General features: G+C 40.5%; 1 protein-coding gene across 2 annotated transcripts in view; it reads right to left on the bottom strand.

The window, feature by feature from the left end:
* The window catches only part of ARL15 (ARF like GTPase 15), a 399,856-nt gene that overhangs the window by 142,502 nt on the left and 231,728 nt on the right, over nt 1-25,626 (bottom strand). Inside the window, exon 5 of one of the 2 annotated variants that reach the window (XM_080804764.1) lies at nt 24,935-25,350. The exons of the other annotated variant lie outside the window; for it this stretch is intronic. Within the exon in view, the coding sequence (XP_080660890.1) occupies nt 25,201-25,350 (150 nt within the window). The 3' untranslated portion in view covers nt 24,935-25,200. Of the gene's footprint in view, nt 1-24,934; nt 25,351-25,626 lie in introns of those variants that run through there. 2 annotated transcript variants of the gene reach the window in all.

Below are 25,626 nucleotides of genomic sequence, written 5' to 3'. Positions count from 1 at the left end.
CTTACAGTCTGTGTATAAATATTCAAAGGTCATCTAGTAAAATCCCCAACAGAAGACTTGCTCTAGGTGAAAGGGAAAAGCTTTTTGGTTTTGGTTTTTTAGGTTTTTAAATATCATCAGGGTTACCAAGAAAGAATGGGATTCTTCCTAATGTAGTGTGATTCATATCATGTCAGTGTTCTAGGCTACACAATGGCCTTATCATTTACCAGGCGCATTGTTAAAGGGACATCCAAAGTGGGAAGGTAGTTGAATCACTGCACACGGAAGGTTCCTTTTACATCCAAGACTCTGTCATTAAGGTCATGCAATTTGGCAGAGGAGCAGCCAATATCAGAATTCAGATCTAGGCAAATTAGCTCCTGCACGTCCTTTAACATCTGAATTCCCGGCATACCTGATTAACAGGACTTTCCTCTGATCTACTTTCCAGAAGGCCTAGGGCTCTCTTTCTGATAGAGCTGATACTATTTGCTTCCTTAAAAAGGTTTGATAAGTCCTAAGCCTCAGAGCACTTAAGAAGTCCAATCTGTCTGAAGTGACATATTCTGGCCCCCAATCTTGATCTACGCGGTCTCCTAATCATTCTGTTTGAAGAATCTTCCTTCCCTGAGTGAACCCCCTTGTTACCAAGCAGCTCTGACACCAGGTCTTCCTCCCTGTTTCTAAAAGCCATCTTTGTTTTCATCTTTTTTCCATGTGGAATTCCATATAAGGGTTTCATTTTAAAAAGGTGGCGCTTTAAAACACCACCCCTCTAGATACACATGAGCCTGACCATGTGGTTTAACATCACTATTTCTAGTACTTCCATGCCTGACTGCCTTCACATGCCCACCCTCGTCTTCCTCGTTCCCCTCCTGGCAAATGCCAGTTCACCTTTCATGGCTCTCCAACAACTGCATCCTTCTTCCACGAAGGCATCTTCAATTCCTAAGGCTGCATTATTTGCTCTCTACGTGCTCCCATTCTATCCATGCCTCTCTTCTAGCACTTATACCTCTAAAATAGTTAATACTCAACAAGCTGCCCCATATGTGGTGAGCTCCCTGGGGCCAGGTGTGTATCCTGCTTTATCTTTCTAACTCCTGCACTGAGTGCAGTCACAACTCATAAGTTTGAGTGAATGATAGCCACTGGTTTTCGATTTGTAATCTATACCTTCTAGTATTGTATTCAAGATTCAGGAGAATTCTGTAATAGTAACCATGTCTGATATTGTCCCTATGTTTCTGAGCAACATTTTTCATGACTCTTCAATTAGAAATATCAGTTTTTGTGATCAAGGAGAGAGGTAAAGGGGGGAAATTTTCTTTAGGAAATGATCTCTACAGACACGATGATAAAAGTCATGGAATAAGGAATTGCCAATTAGACGGGCCTCTCCAAATGTCTGATAGCAAAGAGACTCTTATTATTATTTTTTTTTAATTAAGACTACACTTTTGGGGCACCTGGCTGGCTCAGTTGAAGACCATGCTATTCTTGATCTCCGGGGTGTGAGTTTGAGCCTCTTGTTGGGTGTAGAGATTACATAAATAAACTTTTAAAAAAAGACTACATTTTCATCATAGAGAAAAGGTACCACGGGCAATGTACTGTTAGGCATACTGTGTGCACTGCTGCATTTAATACGACACTGCAAATTAAGGTTGATCTATTATTTCCACTTTACAAACAATGACTGAAAAGTGGAAATATTAAAATCACTGAGTCTCTCAGGACCAGTAAATCTGATAGTCACCCCTGTTGCATCTTGACTAGTCCATTCATTCATTTATTCTTTACTTCTATTTACTTATTTGTTTGTATCAGCATATAGTATGTGCCTTTAACATACAAAAGTTTCCTGCATGTTCCTAACTTGGACAGACTGCGGATATGCAATTTCTAATTCCAAGTTGTTTGGATTTTGAATTTAGAAACAAGTTACCTTAGAGCAAGCCACATTTTGACTTCAAAAGAAGATAGAATTGCATTTGGAAAAAACATCCTAACCCTCCTGATTGTATAAAATACAATGTGCCCACAACAGGAGGCATACTCAAATCATTTTCTTGGGCTATTTTAAATAACACTATTGTAATATATTTTAAAATATTGGTTTATATTTTGGTTGCAAAATCTTTAAGTTCTGAAAAATCTCCACAAACATTAACCGATATCACATAATAAAATGTGACAATTTCAAATTTCTATTCTTTTTAGTTTGATATAATTTTATTTCAAACTACTTCTAACACATTTAAGGCGATTTTGGATTTCAAATTTCCTTTTTGGTTTTGTTTGTTTTAAAATGTACCTCTCTAGCCAAGATTTTGGTAAGCCAAATTTCAGACTAAGAACACATTTTAGAAGTTTCCTCAATAATTCAGAATGACTGCAGTAACCCCAGTAATATCACTACTTGTTAGCTCAAGGATTTGGCTATACCGCAAGTTACATCATGTTCCTGGAAACGTAATTGCTGGGAAACAATCAAACCTGGGTCACTACGGCTTTGCCTGCACCGATGATGGTGTTGCTACCCCCAACACTGGTTCTATAAAGTAGTTCCTTGGACACAGAACGGGAAGTAGATCGTTATTAATTACAATTGCCTAACAAAACAAAATGCTTGAAAGGTTAGCTAGGAAGAATGTTGTGCCTAGAAACCATCCTCGCCCCTCTTCACAACATTTATCTAAATTTGTCAAACCAAACTCCAACATTCTCCTGAAATTTGCAATTCCAGGTGTTCAACTGCGATTTGCACATTCTATCAGATACAGATTAAGGCAATATATCATGGCAACTTTATTCTACATCAAATACAGGTTATTTAACTTTAGAGTAAATAGGTTAGGAGCCAAGGAGGAAAAAACCACCATAACTAGGTCATTATTTCTGTTCTGAGTAGTCTTTACATTGCAGAAGTAATAATATGGGAGCTGAGCAGAACCTGCCAAGGTTGTAGGGTCAGAAAGTGTTCTCCATCTGCCTCTTGGACAGGGAGAGAGAGACTGAGTCACTGTTTCTCTGTAATTCCTCACTGGGATACAGAGGACCAGCTCACCTGAAGGAAATGTTCAAATCAGAATAAAAGGAGAGTCATCTCTCCAGGTCCAAACAATTTCTACAGTTCTTTCCGTCCTACTTGATTGATATTTCCTGCTTAACGTAGGACTGACTCCTCACACAGGAGCGCTTATGAGACCACGATTACATGTGTCATAAAAACAACAGTTCAAAATATCTGCATTTTCACATAGTTCATGGTTTCCACGGGGACTGAGAATAAACAGGCCTATAAAGAAGGACTAACTCCAGTATTCTTATTGTGTAACCATTCGGTAGTAAGCACTCCGAGACCAAAAAAATAAAAGTAGCACTCGCCCACACGGAACATACAATTACATTAAAAATAGCATAAAAGAGTTTGATCACAAAAAGCAACATGAAATATATAGCAGTATGAATGAAAAACAGGAAAGACCCCGACATAGGACTAATTGCTAGATAAAAGACACAGGCAGTAGGGTGTTTTAGCGATTTGGAGAAGGAAGTGATCACTTTAGACCAGTTAGTAAAAAATAAAACAAAACTAAAGTCAAAGAACAGACGAGAGATGGGATGGGTTTTAGTGATTTTCGAAGAACAGGCTAAATTTGCATAGACGGATAAAGGGCAGGAAGCAAACAGGAGGGAAATGTGCAGTTTACTGGAGAATGACAAGTAAGCCAGGCTGATAGGACAGCTGAGTGAGGAGAGGAGTGGACAGGGAGACCACACGGCTGGCAGCCTACCTGCGGGAGGGCCTGGGCAGCCACGCGCAGGAGGCTGAACCCGGTCAGGGCCCCAGGTTGGCTCTGAGGCTTCATGTTTCTATGGTCACTCAATAACCCAGAGAACTAGGTATTCGGATCAGGACACTCAGAGGTGAAGAGACCTGCTCATTAGAGGAGGCACCACAACCGCCGGCTCTTGACGAGTAAAGTCACTGCTCTTGCCAGCTGGGAGTTCGGAACGGGGATTTTTTTTAAGAAGGGAGTGATGTAAACAATTTAGTATCATGGGAAACACCGTGGAGCCAGTTGGTGTTGAGGGACTGTATTAAACAGAACCGGTCAGCAGTGCCACTGAAACGTTCAGCCATAAGAGGGAGACTGATTCGTTCATGCAACCACGAAAGAGATCAATGTCACTAGACTAATCCCAGTTTGGCAAAATTAATCAGTATCTCAGTCATGCTTCTCTCTGTGTGCTGACCTCATTCTCTCCTACTGGGCGTTTCCTTCCATCCCAGGGGGAGGTGTCTGAGCATGGAGAAGGGAGCCAGCAGCTTAGCCACCACAGAGACAGACAAGACCCCTATCCTAGCATCTTTGAAGAAAACCTCAGGAAAGGATTCTGATTGGCTATCTCTGTGGCCAGGAGGGAGGTGCTGAAACTGACAAGTAAAGCAGAGTCTTAAAATACTGTGTTGGGGGAGGGGTGGGGAGGAAGTGCCCCAAAAGGATATGGGATGCTGTTCTCAGAAAATAATGAAGACGGGTCTCTGGAAAGGCAACATTTACTACAACCAGTAAACACTCAAGGCAAACTAAATCACTGGGATCAAGTCTTCCAAGACTGAAGACTATAGAAATGGCATCAATTATGCATTTTTATTTGCACATCGGTTACAGTTATATAAGCACTGCTTACCATTCTAATGCTAAGATGATTCCCAACTTTATCCTGTATCTTTCTCCACTGGCTTACATCCTGCTTTTAGTAACTGCTTTGGAAAAGATGATCTGTTTTGTTTCCCATGTTTTTATAATATACTACCTCTATACTCCATCACCTTTCAATTAAAGTTCTATACTGCCTATTTATATTCTGCCCCCCCCCCCGTCTTCCCAAAAGGGACAACTGGCCTTTTATTAGGGGGACTGTGTAATGGGGAAAAGGAAATATGAGGCCTTTCAGAGATTACTGGACTGTGGCTCTGAGCTAACACTAGTTGTAAGACATCAAAACCACCTCTGTAGCCCACTGGAGACTTTGGGGGGGTCAGGCAATCAATGGAATTTTACCTCAAGCTGTTTTACACATGGTATAGTGGGTCTCCAAACCCAATCTGAAGTTATTTTCCCATTTCTAGAATACATAGCTGGAATAAACATACTTAGCAAATGGCAGAATCCCCATATTGGTTGGGATATAAAATCTATTTGGTGTTCTTATCTTTTTTTGCCTTCCATTTTGAGTGATAGACGTTCTGTATCTTTTCTGTTCAGAAGAGTCCTTTGATTTTACAGGTAAGTGCCTATGTCTACATGCAAATCTAGAGATACAGACATATAGAGGCAAATGCTATGCTGCTTCAACAATAAGGATCTTAGGGGCGCCTGGGTGGCTCAGTGGGTTAAAGCCTCTGCCTTGGGCTCGGGTCATGATCCCAGAGTCAGCCCCTCTGCTCGGCGGGGAGCCTGCCTCCTCCTCTCTCTCTCTCTTTCTGCCTGCCTCTCTGCCTACTTGTGATCTCTGTCAAATAAATAAATAAATAAAATCTTAAAAAAAAAAAAAAACCAATAAGGATCTTAAATAGTATTGTTGTAATACTAGAGATACCAAGAAACCAGGTGTTCCATGTTTTCCTAAGCTTATTTCGTAAGCAAATGGAGGCTAATTTGATTAAAGCAGCAGCAAGCATTTTGAGATTCTATAATGGCAGATAAACTGTTCAATAAAATACAGTTCCTATTTTTATTTTTTTAATTTAAAATACAGTTTTTAAACTGTGGCTTGAATGTTGCCCTTGTGAACAACTTGATCCCAATAAGAATGAAGAGACAAGTTGAAGCCAGCGATTACCTAAACGGAGCCCTCACTGGTGTGTTCAGACGGCACTGTACTACCTTTTCCCTTCCCCTCTGCCCCTCCAGCCATGTGCGGGCAATTTTCTCCTTGTGTCGGTTAACACTCTTCCTCATCTGGATTGCCTTCAACTATGTGACAACAAAGAACTCCAGCACTGAAATAGCAGCAGCTACATATCCTCTGCATGACAGTGTAATTTCTTCTGCCTTAAGGCTGTGTCTAGCACTGAAATCAGAGTCTGTTTACTTCGATCTGGTGCTACATTACACTGGGAGGGATTTAACTCTTCCTTATAAACACACAGGGGAATTATCTCTCGGCTCTGTTTAGCTTAGAACTGGAGATGAAATTGTGCAGTTCTTTCGGCTGCTGAGCCAGTCATGCCATTGAAAAAAACTTACCTTCCTACTTCATTAGACAAGCAAGAATACTGTGCTGTCTCTTAAAATGCTCAACACCCCAATTATGAGAACCAGCGCAGAACATTTTTGGTGGCAGTGAGTCCAGGAAGTGAGTCTTGAAGGTTTCCCATTTGACTTGGGTGTTTAGTTCTCTCTTCACATGTTTCTGCTAGGGAATCAGCACTTCTGAATTAAAGAGTTTTACCAAAGAAAAGCTGGCTAGGGACAGTATGTATGTGTAAAGCTGTGTTGATTATCAAAACATTCTAAGTGACTCTGCTCCTTTATAAACCAGTGTTCTATAATCTCCCATTCAGAAGAAGCCAGTCATCTTTAACACCACTTTCCGTCTTACCCATAATCAGCGAGTAATCTCTGTGTCTACGGGATTCTGCCTCTGAGACCTTCTCTCAGCTGTCCCGTCCTCTCCATGCCCAGTTCTATCTTTTAGTTTCTTATAATCTCTTGCCCAAATCTTTAGAAGAGTCTACTAATTTAATTCTCAACTTCCGTCCCCCGCCCCCCAAGTTCATTTTCTAAATTATGAGTAAATATCACAATCCGGTTTTAAAGACTTCTATAAATCCCACCACACAGAGGCTCATGGATATATTCCCCACACAGAGAACAGCTCCTGGCACAGAATAGGTACCTAATGTTTGTTTAATGAATGAGTACCCTCTCCATTGTTTGGGGTGTGAGATGCCACTATTGAGTATCTCCAATGTGGTACATATGTGAAGTCTCCAGCACTTGCTTGATCTCTCCCTACCCCTGTTGTTTAATTCTCATAAAAACAAGTTAGATATTAACATTCTCATTTTAAGTATGAAGAAATTGAGGCTCTGAGCAATTATATAACTTTCCCAAAGTCACAAGACTAGTAAATAGCAAGGCTGAAGTCTGAAGCCTGAATTGTTTCTTTAGCCTGAACTCTTAATCTAATCTACTCTTAAACCTATAGCATGAAGTTTAAAGTTTTTTTCTTGTCCCCTTGAATTGTTTTAGTATTTTACAATATTATTTGATATAAACAAAAGAATACATGCACCATCTATGAATTACAGAGTCGGAAGGATGGAAGGAAGGAAGGAAGGGAGTGAGGAAGGAAGGGAGGGAAGGGAAGCAAAGGTGAGAGAGGAAGGAAGGAAAGAAATGAACAAACAAACAAGCAACACGGTTTTAAAAGTAGGGGGAGGTCCCCTATGGACACCTTACCAAATAGGAAAATAAACATAGTAAAAATGTTCAACATCATGGGACATTAGGGAATTGCAAATTAAAACAACAAGGAGATATCACTACACATTTATTAAAATGGCTAAAGTCCAAAACACTACCACCACCAATTCCTGGTAAGGATGGGAAACAACAGGAACTCTCATTCATTGCTGGTGAGAATGTAAAAGTGGTACAGCCACTTTGGAAGACAGTTTGGCAATTTGTTACAGAACTAAATACAGTCTTAACATATGACCCGGCAGTCATGCTTCTAGGTAATTACTCAAGTGATGTGACAACTTATGTTCCTAGTAGAGCCTACACCTACATGCGAATGTTTACAGCAACTTTATGTATTATTGTAAAAACTGGAAGCAACCAAGATGCCCTTCAATAGGTGAACTGATAAACAGGTATGGCCATATAATGGAATATTACTGAGCGATAAAAAGAAATGAGAGCTATCAAACCATGAAAAAACATGGACCCATCTTAAATGCATACTGCTTAGTAAAATAAGCCAGTCTGAAAAAGCTACATATTGTAGGATTCCAATTAGGTAATATTTTGGAGAAGGCAAAAATACAGAGGCAGTAAAGATCAGTGGTTGTCTCCTTCAGAGTGGGAGAATTAAGTAAAACATGGGGTATTTTTTACTGAGGTGAGATTATTCTGGAGGATATTATAAAGGAAGATAAAAGACATTAGGCATTTGTCAAAATCCACAGAGCTTTACAGCACAGAGTAAATTCTGATATATGCAAATAAAAAAACAACCAGAAGATTGAGGGATCCCAGGATGGAATGCAGAAAGTGACAGATGAATCAAACTGTACTAAAAGTATATGAACAAACCTCACCAAAGGGTGTAAAGGCGTAAGATGTTGACCTAAGTAACTCTGGCAATAGCAGTTTGGAAGACCAAAACCAAAGGGAGCTATATGGAAGAATTACATTCCAGTTAATTACATTGTTTCTCACAGGGGTATAAATGAACAACTGTGAAACCACTATAATACATGTATACTGAAACTGAACAATTATATCAATGGATGGGGAGAGCCAGGTCTCACTGCTGGAGAATGAAGTTACAACACAAGCAAGGGTAAAAGGCTAAAATGATTCATATAGAAATGAATTAGAGCTTAATTAGTGTGAACTCATATTTAGCTTAATAGAGATACCAAAGGTTATATATAAAAATATTTACAGATATATGTATATATGTTGGTTAGTACATATACGTGTATTTCCTCGCTCTGTCAAGTGAGAGGACCTAGCAGCAACTATGTTTCGATAGCAATGAGCACGTCAACCCCAGAATCCAGTGTCCTCGCATCTACTCTCCAATAAAAGGAACCAGGGATCCTTCGAGAAATGGTTCATTCTAGGGCTGGGTAGGAATTATACCACATTGAGTCTGGAGCACCTTGGAGTGCCAGACATTTAGGAAGTGCCCCTGTAAAAAAGCCCTAAAATATAAAAAGTCCTGCAACCCCCAAAACTTGACAATGACAAGGGTATGTCGAAAGAACATCCTACCAACTAAAAACTAGAACAAATCAAGCAACAAAATAGGGTTATATTATAATCCAAAGTATGAAATAAATATCCAAGTCCATAATCATATAACTGAATAGATAAAATAAAAGGAGGGGGTGGAGAGAGAAATATTCCATGCAAAAGAATTCCAAATAATTTATGCAGATACTCCCTTCTTAAGATGCTTCTCCTTAAGGAGGTAGAGCGTGACTCCTCACTCTTACAGCATGGCTCTGCACAGTGATGTCCTTCCAAAGAGGATGGTATGAAAGGGGAAAGAGAGTAACTACCATGGAAAAACCTGATGAACACTACCTCCGGCAGTAGATCAAAAGTTAATATCAATAGTGATAAGACATGTTGATAGGATATGGCCTTGATAGGATGTGATGTGGCCCTTCCGCCACTGCAATGGTTGGTCCTCCTAAGTCTAATCATGAGATAAAAACATCAGACGAGTTCCTACTGAAGGACATTCTATAAAATACCTGGCCATATCAAGACTATCAAGGTCATCAAAAACAAGGAAAAAAACCAACATAAAACAAAAAGAAAACAAGTCTGAGAAGCTTTTACAGAGGAGAGAAGCCTAAGGAGACATGATAACTAAATGTAATATGGGATCTTGAGTGGTCCCCAAGAACAGAAATATTAGGTAAAAAAAGAAAAAACAAGGAAGCCTGTCTGAATAAACTATGAACTTCAGTTAATAACAATGTATCAGTATTAGTTCATTCATTGTGACAAAGGCACCAGACTAAGATAACAGGGGAAACAGGATATGGGGGACACAGAATTTTCCGTAATATCTCTGTGGTAATTTTGCCCATCTAAAATCATTCTAAATTATAAAATTTAAATAAATAGCTATGTATTTACGAAAGTACCACCCGATCAAGAACTAGAACATTATCTATAATCTTGCCTCCAGCCTCTGCTCCTTCCCTCTCCCTGCCTACCTGCTTCTCCATGGCCTTTAACAAAGTCATGATGCTGAATTTTGTGATTATTACTTCTTTCCTTGTTTTGTTATGGTCTTACCATACAAGCATACTGGCATGCCTTTAAAACTTTTGCTCATTTTTGAGCTTTATAAAAATAGCACTGTACTTTTACACTGTCTTCTGAGACTTACATAAGTAGATTATGAGAACGTTTATTACAGTACTGTTTATAAGAGCAAAATCTGGAAACAAAACAACCGTCCCAGAGCAGATGCATGAGTAAGTAAATCACGGTATATTTACACAATGACACAGTGATACTACACAAAAGTGAAATATATGAACTATAGATGACCATGTGGGTAACTTTTGACAATGTTGGGTGAAAACACGTACAAGCTTTCATCTGATGCAGAAGGCCCTTTCCAAAGGGCTATAAACTACACCGACCTCATTTCCTTGAAACCCATATTCCAGTCACACCAAACTTCCCAGTTATCTAAACATCCCACACTCTCTGATACTCACTTGCCTTCTTTTTATAAAAGGTGTTTTGAGATAGGATTCACCCACGTAAGGTAGACAGTTCAACAGCTTGTTTATTCAATAGAGATGTGCAACCACTAGCATACTCAGTTTTAGAGTACTTTTCATCACACCACAAGAAATCCCTCAGCCTTTAGTAGTCATGTTCCATATCCTTGGACTCTATCTCCAGCCCTAGGCAACCAATAATTTACTTTCTGTCTCTCTGGATTCTGGACATTTCATTTGAATGGTATCCTAGAACATGTGGCCTTTGGTAACAGGGTTCCTTCACTCAGTATTACGTTTTCACGGTTTGTAATGTATCAGTACTCATTCCTTTTCATTGCCAAATATGATTCTGTTGTATGGATACACACACTTGCTTTTGTATACCCAGTTTCTTCCACCATTAGTGGCTTCGTCCTGCTCTCCACCTGCCAAGTTCCTACTTACTCACTCCTGAAAGCCCATGTTTGAGACCACTTCCCCAATTCCCATGGCTCTCCATTTAAGCATTATTACTGTACTTTTCACACTGTATCATAATCCATGTGTACCCCTCCTCCCCCATGCACTAGTGAACTCTGGGCTCCCTAGGCACGAGAGAACTTTATTCATCTTCGGGTTTGTAGGACCTGCAAAGTTTGATCAACTATAACAACTGAACAAATATTTTTTGAATCAGTGAATGAGTAGATCTGTCCTACATTCATCCAGTTTATACTTATTACACAAAAGGAGCAGGTAATAGTGTGGAAAGAGTATATACTAATCCAGTGTTATTATGACCCCAAACATGGGCTGACACAGGATTTCTGTATTTCAAAACTTGATGGCCTAGGACAAGTTGCTTAACCACTCCAAATCCCATCTGAGACTTGAGGGTGATGCTATCGTACTCATTCAGTTATTGACTCTATAAAGTTACTTTTGTAAAGAATTTAACACAATAACAGTAGCCATTACCAATAATAAAGCCTATGAACAGAGGGGTGGAGGAGGGAAGAGGGACCTTGAAGAACATCTGGTCCTAATACCTCATTTTCCAAATGAAGAAATAGACAAATGGAGAGATTAGGGGAGATTCTAGAGGCTACCTGGCCTCTTGAGGTGTGACGGGATGGAAGGACCCCCCAGTGCGGCAGGACAGCACGCTCCAGGCTGCAGACTCCTGCCTCCGCCTCTTAGTAAAATGTCCTTGGGCAAATTACTAACTGTTCTGAACTCCAGTTTCCTCTGAGCATAAGAGGACAATAAATACCTCGCTTCCAGACTTTTGAGAATTAAATGAGAAAGTGCTTCTGGAGGCTTTTGATAATGGTGGTGGTGAGGAGCACACAAGTGATTGACACAATGACAAATTAATGACCTGGCAGACAAAGTTCTGGAATGAAGGAATGTTAAGTCCCACAAAAAAGAAGCTAGAAATTTTAAAGGGGAGATTTTAGCAAAAGAGCTCTGCATTTCAGGAAAGGTGCTCTACAGTCAGTCAGGCCAAAGGTAGAACAGTACCTTGTAAACAACAGTGGGTAAAATATTGTGGGATCTTTAGGAATAGATGTTTATGAAACTAAAAATTACTGTTCATCTTGCCGTCTCTTCTAACTGGCTGGTCTTTACACTTCCCAGTATTTTCTTTCTGATATTCCTGGAGCAGATCTTAAGGAAACAAATGTTCCCTCTGAAGCCTCTGAAAGACTATCAACATAGTTTTCCTTCAAAAATGAACACCTGAAGGTTGGCAAAAACTTCAAGGTGAGGAAGCAGGTGTTAACACAGAACCATGCCATTGTTTAAAAAGAACATTCTGTTCCCACCATGTCCTCCTTACGGTGTGTTTGGCTATTTACTAAACAGGGGCTCGACCCTCATCATTAATGAAATAGCAGCATTTTCACATTGTAATGGGCCCGACAGAAGTTGTAGGTCACCATCTAAAGCACAGGCAATCTCTCGGTCCCTGTAACTGGATAATGCATGAAGATGACAGAAACTCTCAAGACAACACGCTGGCATTTTACCTCCCTCTCCTCTTATTTACCGGTTCCCTTAGTTCTATCCAAGATGGATTTTCAAAAAGGTTCCTTATACCTCATTTTTTCCATTCAGTTTTTAGCCTGGCTGGTTTACATGGATTCTTTGTTAATTAAACAAGTATTTATCGAACTCTATTTTACACCGGGCAGCCTTCTGGCTGATGCAGACAAAAAAAAATGGATGCCTTTCTCTTGAGAACGTAGATTCTCATGAGATGGGATAAGGAATAAATGAACGCATAATGTGTGAGAAGGTGCTATATAGAAAAAACAAAATGGTAAAGGAGTAAAGAATGATTGAAGGCAGGGACATGGGGGTAGGCCTCTTTAATAAGGAGACAGCTGAGAAAATTCCTCAAGAAGTGGCGGAGTGAGGGGCGACTGGGTGGTTCAGTGGGTTAAAGCCTCTGCCTTCGGCTCAGGTTATGATTCCAGGGTCCTGGGATCGAGCCCCGCATCAGGATCTCTGCTCGGCAGGGAGCCTGCTTCCCCTTCTCTCTCTGCCTACTTGCGATCTCTCTGTCAAATAAATAAATAAAATCTTTAAAAAAGAAGAAGAAGAAGAAGAAGAAGAAGAAGAAGAAGAAGAAGAAGAAGAAGAAGTGGCAGAGTGAGCCATGGGGATATCTGAGCAGAGGAATGGCAGCTCTAAGAGCTCTGAGCTGAGATTCTACTTAGCAGGTTTAAGGAACGGGAGGAGGACAGCGTGGCTGGAGCTGATGGAGCAAAAGGGGAAGAGCAAGAAGATGAGGCCAAGAAAGTGGGAGAGTCCAGATCATACAGCACTGCTGCTTTTACCATGAAGAGCCATGAGACAGTTTTGAGGTTATCGTGTGATTTAATCTTGGAACACTTCCTCAGGTTACTGGAGAAACAGAGTGTAGAAGAGCACCGGGTGTGGGGAGAGATCAGGTAGAAGGTCAGAGACTGTAACTACTGGACGTGAGAAATCCTGGTGGTAGCAGTGGTGTTGGTGAGATGCGACTGGGTGTTTTGTTTTTTTTTTTTAAGATCTGTATTTATTTTTTTGACAGACAAAGATCACAAGTAGGCAGAGAGAGAGGAGGAAGCAGGCTCCCCGCTGAGCAGAGAGCCCAATGGGGGACTCTATCCCAGGACCCTGAGATCATGACCTGAGCCGAAGGCAGTGGCCTTAACCCACTGAGCCACCCGGGCGCCCCGAGATGTGACTGGGTTCTAAACATGTTTTGAAAAAATAATTTTTTTAAAAGATTTTATTTATTTATTTGACAGAGAGTGAGAGAGCTCAGGCAGGCAGGCAGAGGGAGAGGGAGAAGCAGACTCCCCACTGAGCAGGGAGACCAATGTTGGGCTTGACCCCAGGACCCTGAGATCATGACTTGAGCTGAAGGCAGTCACTTAACTGATGAAGCCACCCAAGCGCCCCTGAAAAAATAATTTTAATAATACACTCCTTTACATTCAGCACAACACATTCCTCTTTAAACCCAGTCCAAAGTACACCTCCTCAAGAAAAGGCATTATATAACTCTATCATCTCCTAGCCACTCATACATATCCCTCTCCTCTTCCTTTATTTATACTTGCAGTTTCTTTTTACTTACATAGAATAAAGGTCACCGTTGTCTCAGCTTAATGGAAACACAGGGGTAATTAAGTTGCCAAATGACATAACATGGCTACTTCGTAGGAAAGGACAGTGGAGCAGGCTTAAAGGCTGATAGATCTAGAAAACTTAGAGGAACTGGGGTGCCTGGCTGGCTCAGTCAGTGAAGCATGTGACTCTTGATCTTGGGGTTGTAAGTTCAAGCCCCACGCTGGGTGTAGAGATTACTTAAAAATCAAAAAAAAAAAAAAAAAAATCTAAAGCAAAACCAAAAAACAACCCTAGGGGAACTAATTCTTGTTTGTTTGGGCCCTCCCTCTAACACCGTCTCCACATCTGGCATGCTGTAAAAGATCAGTTCAAACTGGTCTTATACATCCTCCAGTGTTTTTCAATGTTTGCATTCAATACAGTCCAAGGACTTTAATTTTCAATTGACAACTTAACTCATTATATTTAGATAACGGTATGAATTTTTCATTTATCTCATCACTTGGTTAGAAAACCACTATATACTGGCCTTACAGTATTTATGCAAAAACAGGTACAGAAAACAGTCCATTTTCTCTGGATAAATGTAAAATGTGAGAAAACACATAGAAGGTTCTAGAGAGATACATACCACAGTCTCAACAGTTACCCCTAGGGAGTGAAGCGGGAAGTAGCATGTGAAAGTAGCGTAATTAAAGGAGACTTGGCTTTACAGTGATGTCTCACATACTTTTGACAATTATTATCTCACTGTAGAGTTAATGTTTTAAAGGATCCATGTTAGTTATTTGGTACCTTTGGCATTACTGGATTAGATAGAAGTTATTCATGTGTGAAAAAAAGGTTCATGGAAAATTAATACTTGCATTTCATATTCTATTTCTAACCAAATACTGGAAAAAGTTAAAAAGTTCTTTTTCAAGCGTAGATTTTGAACAGAGTAATGGCTCTGCTCGTATTCTGGACTTTTGATAATGATGAAATGCATTTTTAAAAAACATTTGATACCTTTTATCAGGTTGTACACCCTCTATCAGGTTCTACACCAGAAGAAAATCTCACTAAAACGTTAGTGAAGAACAGAATTTGGGCCCAGGAATGAAAAAATGGGAATGATAGAGGCACATGGCTGACTGAGTCAGTAGAACAGGTGACTATTGATCTCAGGGTCATGAATTCAAGCCCCCCATTGAGTGTAGAGTTTACTTAAAACAAAAACAAGAACGAAAAAAAAAAAAAAAGAAGAAGAAGAAGAAGAAGAAGAAGAAGAAAAACGGGGATGGTAATAGTAAAACCAGGCTCCTAACCAGGAAGCCCATAAGAAACAGCAAGGATATAAAACAGCCACTGAAGGATACAAATTTTAGCAGTAACTAAAGGTAGAGAAATCTAGGCCTTACATACTCATGGTTTCTAGGAATCTATAGTTTCTAGAAGGTTGTTTAAATTCCCAGTTGTACAATCTTCCACCCTTAGCTCTTCACAGTAGAATCATTTTATCACTTCTGAAGGAAATCCGTCCTACACGAGGCAGAGAAACGACGGTTCTGTATAAGGCAAGGCATCACGAGGACGCAGCTTTTGGCACATCCAGCTGACTAATGCCTGGAGGGGCTGGGGCTAGCCACCAGTCCACGATCCTGTGGGGTGACAGGCTCATGGTTCCTAGAAACTACGAGGAATGTGCAGTCCGTTTTTACTGTGTGGTTCCACTGTGCTGGGAAACACCAAGCAGGCTTGGAGGTGCCAATGAACTTCCTTGGCCCGTGCTTGCCCGTGTTCACCATGGACCACGCTCAGTCTGCTGTCCCAACTGGTCAGCTGACAGGCAGCCCTAAGGCAGCACACCTGAAGCTGGAACCCGAGTGTGAGAGCAAAGCTCTACTTGAGATGCGACGTTCTCACACAGGACGATGGCAAGCAAGAAGGTGCAGAACCTGCCTTCGGCTTCCTTCAGGACCCGGAGGGTGGCCGAGGCGTGCACACACACAGGGCACACTCCCAGTTCTACCACGGGAACTCATTTCATGTTCCCATGTTTCACTCGAAACTGTCTAAGCGAGTTAGTAGAACTCATTATTTTGTCACCCAAAGGGTTTGCCTGCTACTTCTTGTTTTTATCTCAATTAATTTTGTGTCTGCCGGACTAACATGAATTACCACTTCCATGTCTTGCACTTTTGATTTAAAAATAAAGCTAATTTGGGAGGTGTTTAAAGCTTTATTAATATTTATACGGCCATTAAGAGTGGCTAGGAGGTTAGCAAGCTTCTTTTTTAAAATTAGAAATTCTCTCTTGGCTGCAGCTCTCCCAACTCTGACCACATCATTTTTAACATTTTTCTTAGGGCACAAAGCAGAATTTCACTGAAGGTCATAGGAAAGTTGGTTTTGGTTTTCCCACCATTTATCTTGCCCATTCTGCTCAGTGAGTCAGACTCACATAATACATTTCTTTCTCTGACTTTCTTCAGAAATCCAGAGGCAGCTCTTTCCCCCTCCAGAAGTGCAGGGGTGCTGAGTAACAACCAAGCACTGTTCTTCACCGTCTGTTTCGCCTTCTTCCAGGCTGAACTTACACTGGGCGAGCGAGAGAAGAAATGCCACAGTATTCCAGTCTGATATCGCAGTACTGACGAAGGGATCATCCCTCAACAGAAAGGATACAAAGGGCATGATCCCTTCCAAATGTGGCCTGTGAACCCGTACACTCTTCTGCCAGCTCCCCGACATCCACAACAAACAAACAAACAAAACCAATGCTCTTAGCATTTAGCGCAGCTTCAGAAATCTCAGCAGGAGATGTGACCATCTACTGGGAGTAACAAGTCCTGGCCAGAATTGGATCATGTTGAGACAAACAAGCTTGGAGAACAAGCCGGTACGGCTGTACCTTTGTAAGGGCATGAAGCTCTACAGTGGCTTTCCTGAATTCTTATCCCAACTCTGCCACTTCCTAGATGTGTCATCTCAGGCCTGGGATCCGGGCACTCTGCCTTAATTTCTTTGTTTGGAAAGTGGGGATAACATGACCCCTGCCCATGCAAGTTGCCCGAGTACCGAAGAGTCAACAGAAGAGAATATGCCAGTGCCCACTTGGGGCACCACAAATTTGCTGAATGGGAACGTCTGTATGAAGTCAAACATTAAACTGAACAGCAAATCATATACAATCCACATTAAGATGATAGTACCTGTAAGCTCTTTCTACAGACAACTACAGAACTAAACAAAATGGAGAAGTGCAGTTTGAAACACAGGAGTTTTAAATTTTCTCTCCTGCTTTAAGAAAAAAGGCAGTGGGGTAGTACACCTGGGTGGCTCAGTCAGTTAAGCATCTGACCTGTGATTTTAGCTGGGGTCATGATCTTGGTTGGAGTAGTGGGATCAAGTCCTGTAGTGGGCTCCACGCTCAGCGGGGAGTCTGGTGCAGATGCTCTCTCTTCCTCTGGCCTTCCCCTGCTTGTGTGCTTGCTCTCTCTCTCAAATAAATAAATCTTAAAAAAAAAAAAAAGGCAAATTCAAAGGTAACTAAAACTACTTGATCTCTAAGGGAGACGTGGCTATTGTGTTTAATAACTGATTTGCCAATAATGCGCATGTGTTAACCTGGCATCTTCCAAATATTGCTCAGGGCAATGTTAGCCAGTAAGGTAGCCACTAGTTATATCCTGCTACTGAGCTCCTGAAATGTGGCTGGTCCAAGCCGGGTTGTGCTGTTAAGTACAAAATCACATTTCATATCACAGTCCATGTCACATTTCAAAAACTTCGAAAATAAAACACTTCATTAAGAATTTTTAACACTGGGGGCACCTGGGTGGCTCAGTGGGTTAAAGCCTCTGCTTTCCGCTCAGGTCGTGATCCCAGGGTCCTGAAATCGAGTCCCACGTCAGGCTCTCTGCTCGGCAGGGAGCCTGCTCCCCCCTCTCTCTCTGCCTGCCTCTCTGCCTACTTGTGATATCTGTCTGCAAATAAATAAATAAAATCTTCAAAAAAAAAAGAATTTTTAATACTGATTACATGCAGAAATTACAATGTTTGGAAATACTGAGCTAACTAAAATGGATTATTAAAATGTTATCTATTCTTTTTTGTTTATTTAAATGTGGCTACTAGAAAATTTAAACTACCTCTATGACTCACATTTGTGGTCTGCATCTATTTTGGGACCACACTGTTTTAGATCAAGAAAAGGAAGCCACGCTGTTCTTACTATTACAACCTCGAACCATCAGTTATTGAGGACTTACTATGCTAGATGTTTTAAAACATTATTTTTAAGTATTACAATAGCTCTGTGTAATAAGCTGTTTCCTATCTTCTTACAGATGAGGAGAGGGTTGCAGAGTGTATACTGCTTCAAATCACAAAGCTAGTAGTGTTCAGAGCAGGGAAGAATCCACATCTCTGATTCCAAAGCCTTTCCTGTACCAGGGGACACATGAAATTAGAGGCACAGGCGGGGAAAGGGGGCCTTCCAGGAGCAAAAGGGAGCCCAGCGCTTCCCTAGCAGGTCACCTTGCAGGATGTGTAGTCTTACAAGGACACAGACTTTCACAGAGTTTAGAGACAACTGAGTAGAGCTTTATCTCGCAGGAACAGAGCCACTCTTGGTTCCACTTCACCCAAGCTGAAGCTCTATACACTAACAGAAAAATCAGGAAAAGAATTCACCGTCAATATAGCGCACACTTTAAAAGTTAATTTTAAAGTGGAAAATATGCACAAAGATGTTATTAGCCATGTTATTCATAACAAATTCAATAGGGGGCTAATTAAAAAGTGATAATTTTGATACCTAGTTAACAGGACAGAATGCTTAGAGTTATAGGACATAAAAACCAGAATATGGCATCCTGCATATCCTTTACATCAAAGGACCTCTATGTAAGTGAAAAACTGACAGGAACACTTTAACTGATAACAGCTTCATATTAGCGCAATTCTCAAAAGGTGGAGAGGCAGTTTTATCCCCAGGGGACAGCTGGCAAATTGGGAGGTATTTTCAGTTTTCAAAGACTACAGGTCTACCTCTAAACATCCTACAATATCCAAGATGACCCCCCAAAGAAAGACTTCTCCAACCACAAATGTCAACAGTGTAGAAACTGCAAAACCCCGTATTAGGATAACAGGATTATAAATTTGTTTCTATTCTATTTTCTGCATTTTTATGTTATGTTGTTTTACAACATAAATGAAAAAAATTACTGAAAAAGAGCAACAGAGAAACGACCCCATAACCACCAACATGGATGGTTTTGATAAACATGGGGGATGGTTACGGGATACTGAAGTAGGGTTGCCTGGGTGGTTCAGTGGGTTAAGCCTCTGCCTTTGGCTCAGGTTATGATCTCAGGGTCCTGGGATCGAGCCCTGCATCGGGCTCTCTGCTCAGCAGGGAGCCTGCTTCCCCCTCTCTCTGTCTGCCTCTCTGCCTACTTTTGATCTCTCTCTGTCAAATAAATAAATAAAATCTTTTAAAAAAAAAACAGAGATTCCTTTTAAATATTTTAGATGTACTAAAAACTACAACCAAAAAGAATATATGTAAATTACTTATAGATTAAAATTTGGCCATGTTTGCTCAATCGCTACGTGCAGTGGGGAAAACGGATGCACATCTAACAGGAAATTGGCAGTCCCTCCAGTGTTGGGATAGCATTTGCTAAACATCAAAATATTTTTCTCACTCCTCTGAGGAAGTAGTATTTCATGGGTGTTATTATTACTAAGATTTGACAATATATGCTATTGACACTGCGTTTTAGGAAGAGATGAGAAGAGAGATTTTTCCTGACAATTTGCTCCAGTATTTGCCTCATTGCAGTGAAAAATAGAAGCATGAAACTTACATTTGTGTAACAGCTGTTTAAAAATGATGCATTATTTGTGAACTGAACTACTTGTACTAACAGATGATCTGATTAAAGATTTCACAAAAGCAGGGATATACGTCTTGCTCGCAGGCATGAGAGAGTGCATCTGCAAGCTGTTTATACACTCACCTTTTTCTTAGTTCATGTACATCAAAATGGAGATTTTAAAATAAAAAGCTACCAAGTTAATACCTATTTAAATACATTTATTGAGGCTAGGAAGGTCTAATCACAGCGCATCCAATGTTTATGCCACAGCATCTGCCCACAGAAAACTCAACTGCTTCTACTTAATGTTCAAAGCAATGGACAATTCAGTGTTTTCCTGGAGCAGTAACCGTGGCCTCTGTCATCTCTAGCAAATTGCACAAGGTTGGCCCAACAGTAGAAGTCAATTAATACCACGTGAATAAATGAACATTTAGAAAATCACCCCCTGTGCTGGCCAGGGCACATCTCACAAGAGGTCTTCTACACTTGAGTTCCCTTTCTTAAGTGTCACTCAGTCAGTCACTCACCAAAACTCAGGACTCATCTCTACGCCCTTAGAGCAGGTGGCTCATACCACTGCCATAGTACCTAATCACTTGCTGGTAATTTTTATACCTAGCTCTTCCACTAAAGTGTCATCATTTCAAGGGCAACGACCGTGTCTTGACATTGTTCTCTGATGTTATCTTCAATATAGGCCAGGAGGATAAGGAAATGATGGCTCCGAGAACTTGCCCACCACCCCTCTAGTGAAAGGGCAGTAGACTTAAGATCTGAGCCAAGGACGTCTCACTCCATATTATCTTCTTCCCATTTTATCTTGTTTTCTAGCGAAAACAAGAGTGCAGGTAGAGTACGGGAAGAGCAATTTATGAAGAAAACAAGGAGGCTTAGATGTTCAGCATCTGGATATAAGATGCAACTAGTGGGTCCTACTGCACTGACACTGAGAAAAAGAAAAATATAATTCAAAAAATTGATAGGGACAATTCCACGTACTTCCAAAATACTCTCTAGAAAGTCAATTCTTCCCCACATTTCTAGAAAATCAGCCACTCTCATATGGGCCATTCTATGTGAACTTCATGAGGAAATAGATTAGGTCTTCTGTCTGTATCTCTAATTTCTAACTTGTTGGAAGAATGAACGATTATACAACATTGGTCCCAGGTCTACAGAGTGACTTCAACAGGTGGGCCAAGCAAGATACACCCTGTAACAGGCAGCAAACTGTCAGACAGGGGCATTAGCCTCAACAAAGCAGATGATATCCCGAGGTATATTTACCTTAATTGCAACTTCCCAAGGATAAAAGGCAGAAATTTTATCAGGATCATGTCATCTCATTGCTATGACATCCTGCACAGGCTCTTTTTAAGGCTGACATGTTAATATTCGTATTGTTGGAGACAATAATGGGAAAATGGGGTCCTGAAGCTATACCCCTCTGGTGTCTAGCTCCGCTCTGCCACTTCCTAGTTGTGTGACTTTAGGTAACTTACCACCCTCATCTGTAAAGTTAGGCCAGTAATGGTGCTCACCTCATCTTTTTGTTAAAGTATCAAAGTAATGCAAACCAAGTAAAGCAGTCAGGACACTACCAAGCACAATATACAGGCTTAATACATATTTGCTATAATTGCTGTTGTTGTCATTGTTATTTCCAAAATGCTATATTAATATATAATTTATTTTAAAGAATCACGGGCTTCTGTGAGATAACATGGCATTCACAAAATTACTGAAAGTAAAAAAAAAATAAGTTCTCTAAATGTGGATTAATCTAGTAATTTGGGAAATTTTTATTAATTCAGAATTGATAGGAAAAGCCAAAAATAGATGGTGATAGTAATAATGATAGTCATAATAAATCTTCTAAAAACTTAATTTTATGATTGTATACGTTTATGTGTGTTAAAAAAAAATCTGTGGATATACCAATAAATGTTTTAATCATAAAAAATGATTGGCAGCTTGCAGAAGACAGAGCTTGAACATTCCAATTTGTAGAGAAGAACCGCAAATCATTCACAGAAGATTCCAAATTGACAAGTGAGCTCAGGCAGGGTAAATAACAGTTACAGTTTAGTCTAAGTCAGATTTGTTTCTTTTCAAATGCATATTCTGTTTTCAAAACCAGACCCAAGCTGCAGCACTCAAGCGAGAAACCTGCAATTCTTGTGGGCCTCTATGCTTTTTTGGTGCACTCGCGTTCAGAACCTCCTGTTGAACCGTGCAGGGGAAAGTGGCAGCTGATTAGAGGACAAGAGCTCCACGCTGCCTACAATAATAATAAAGAAGAGATCCCCCTGCAAGAATGCCACTGATCATTGTCATCTTGGTCGGGACATCTGAACTTACTCTGAGCCAGTTTTCATCCTAATATTGTAGGTTGCAGGATATATCTTTTTATTTATTTTTATTTTATTATCTCTCTCTCTCTCTCTCTCTTTTTTTTAAGGATACATCTTTTAAAATCATGCTGCAGACAGGATAGGCTAGCTAGGAGTAGTCTGGTCACTAGCACTGCGGTTCCCCATCATCTGTCCTACCATCTGTGCTCTGAGTTCTCTCCACACATGGGCTTAAACAGACTTTGAACTGGCCAAGGTCACTGCGCAGCCAGCCTCCACAGATGGGGACAGTGTGAAAAACTTAATTGCAGCTGTGAACAAATACAAACAAGGACACACATGGTTGACAACACCCCTGTCTAGACATGATAGTGGCTCAGTGTCACCGAGTCCACAAAACAAGGACATGGTTTCAAGGTAACTATCTCTCAGGGATAGTTACAATCATTCAGGAAGTGCTTTGTCATGTGGTCTAAATTTCTCCACAGTGATTTTTAAGTATCAATAACAAGTGGTAGTAGAGAAGTAGTATTTCCTATGATACATACATTTTCTCCAGAAAATTTTTCTATTGAATTTCTCTGGAAATGAATGCCTTTCTTCAACAAAAAGATAGGGCTTGGCAATCACTACAGCTCCGTAACTCATGTGAAGAAAAGTCACAGATGTCACCAGCACTTAGCACAAAAGATACTGAGTTAGTGAATGAAATAAAAGCATCCTCTTTTCTTATATTTATTTCATCCTGTATCAGGATTCCTTTCTTGCACTTGTTTACTTACTAAAATGAATTACTTCATTAGAAATGTTACTCATGGTGGCTCTGAGGACATTTACTGGCTACATATACCTTCCATTCCCTGCTCGTAAGAAGCTCAGCAAAACAGAATCACACACTGAACCTGGTATCCTAGATTTTCCACAGGGCCGCAGAGAACTGGGATTGTCGATGTCTTTTCTAGATACTCAACACGTCTGGTCACTTAGGTTTAAAGCCAAACGGGATGTGCGTTACTTTTTGAGAAATTGTTAAATTTAAAATAAGTTATTAAGCCAGTGCTATTTCAAAAGATTGTTGATAAAAAAGAACATTTAACTGTAACCATACTGAACAGACAGTTGATTATAGAAAGACATGTCAGTGCACATATGGCAGCCGGGTAAATTATGCACATCTGGATTACTTTTGGCAAGAAACATAGCTAAGTGTCTAAAGCCAAGTTTAGCAATCTGTCACTAACAATATGTACATTTATTTTAAAATGTCAAGGGCTCAAAGTCATATTTTCTATTTCTTCATAAACTTTCCAGCTCTTCGTAAGACAGCAAACAGGTGACAAAATGCATTGCCCAAACTGCCAAAGGCTGTATAAATAAGGGGTAATTTTGAACTTCTCACCACATATATGAGAAGACTCCAACTCTGGAGCAAACTCCCGTGTTGTGCAATGCATTAAATCCAAAGCAAGTAAAAGCACTAACATTTTCCTTCAGAAGAGGACTGGAAAATGCCTTCATCTAGAAACATGGGCAATCCCTACATGGAGGCAACAAAGTCACGTCCTGGGTAAAGCAAATGGGAATAGTCTGATGGTGTCAGTGTAAGTATACATAAGTAGATGAAAGGAAAAGGCCAAGGACTCTGTGATCCTCCCAGATTAAATTTCCTTTTCCCTATTGCCAATGACTGACATCATTTAAACCCTAAAGAAATGTTTTCCACCTTCTCATCTCCCTTGATTAAAAGAAAAGCCAAGAGACATGAAGGTGGCTCCAGCTAGCAGGAACAAGTAACCGGAGTATCAGCCAGGCGGGAATGCAGCAGTGCCGGCAAGCACGGCAAGCACAGCACGCATGTCGACGACTGGGCCTCGCCCGAGTTTCTCTAACATTCCAGCTTCTCAAGAGCTTCAGTAGGAATGCCAAGATATATCATGGAGACTGGCTGGGGCCCCGCCATTCTGGGTTTTGCCTGCCAGTCTCCTACGTACTGGCCACAGAGAAAAACCAGAGTGGAACTCTTTCATTCATCGGGTGCTAGTCTGAATAGTCACACTCTGTCAGCCTCTCTTCCAGATCACAAATTTGGAAATTTTACTGTTCATTAGGATCTTTACTATATGCCCGATCTCCATGTTTAAAAAAAAAAAAAAAAATCCCATGTCTGTAAATTGAACAAATACTGGTATTCAAACACCACATCAACTGCTCACCACCACCTGAGCCTCATCTATGGAATGAGAATGGTGATGACACTTAACTCACTGTGTGGTGTTTTGCTGATAAGATCATTATCATTCTTTTTCTCCTCCTCAACATGGCGGAGGAGTTACAACACAGTTCATAAATCACAGATTGCCCCCCAAAATGCTGGGGATTCAACAGAAACTTTAAAAACAAACAACCAAGAAGAAGGGGAGAATAATATAGAAGGTAAGGATTGAAATCGCATTCTGTCAACTTTTAATTCGCATTTACTTTTGTGAAGTTTGATGCATGAGAGCACTGAAATCTGTATGAGCTTAAACGTCCTTCCCCAATCGGAGAGAGAAGACAAATTGCTATTGTGTTAAGGCACAAGTTTTCAGAGCTGTAAGTTTCGACCATTCGCCAATTCAAGGGGATTTTAATTTGATGGCATTAGGGGTACACAGTAAAATCTATATTCTTCTTCATTGTGATCTTCTCTACTTGACTGTATAGCTTTATTGTAAAATTATACCTGGTACAATAACTCTCAAATAAAAGATATGTATAAGTAGATAAAAGGTAAAAAGAATTTTAAATTAACAGAGTCCATTTGCCCATATTCACCATCCAATGTCTCAATGGTAGCAATCCTCACAAAGTCTCCATGTTGGGACGCCTGGGTGGCTCAGTTGGTTAAGCCGCTGCCTTCGGCTTGGGTCATGATCCCAGGGTCCTGGGATGGAGTCCCGCATCGGGTTCCTTGCTCAGCAGGGAGCCTGCTTCTCTCGCTGCCTCTGCCTGCCTCTCTGCCTGCTTGTGTGTACTCTCTCTCTCTCTGGTAAATAAATAAAAAAAAAAAAAAAAAAAAAACAAAGTCTTTAGTTTCTTATTCCTTACATTCCTGGGGTTTTATGTCCTCATGGGACACAAAAGGTCTAGAAATACAAATTCAGCACATCAGAGACGTGGAACTTCAAGTACCAGAAGATTCCAAGATCTACCAAGCTGAAGAGAAACACGGACAAAAACCCAACACAGACCTGACAGAATGATTCTCAGCACTGTGAACAGGAGGACAAGAAAAGCCATGGCTTGCCATACCACCATTTTG

Source organism: Martes martes, assembly GCF_963455335.1.
Source record: "Martes martes genome assembly, chromosome: 5".
In the NCBI taxonomy this organism is placed as follows: domain Eukaryota; kingdom Metazoa; phylum Chordata; class Mammalia; order Carnivora; family Mustelidae; genus Martes; species Martes martes.
This window is presented reverse-complemented; position numbering and strand designations above follow the sequence as displayed.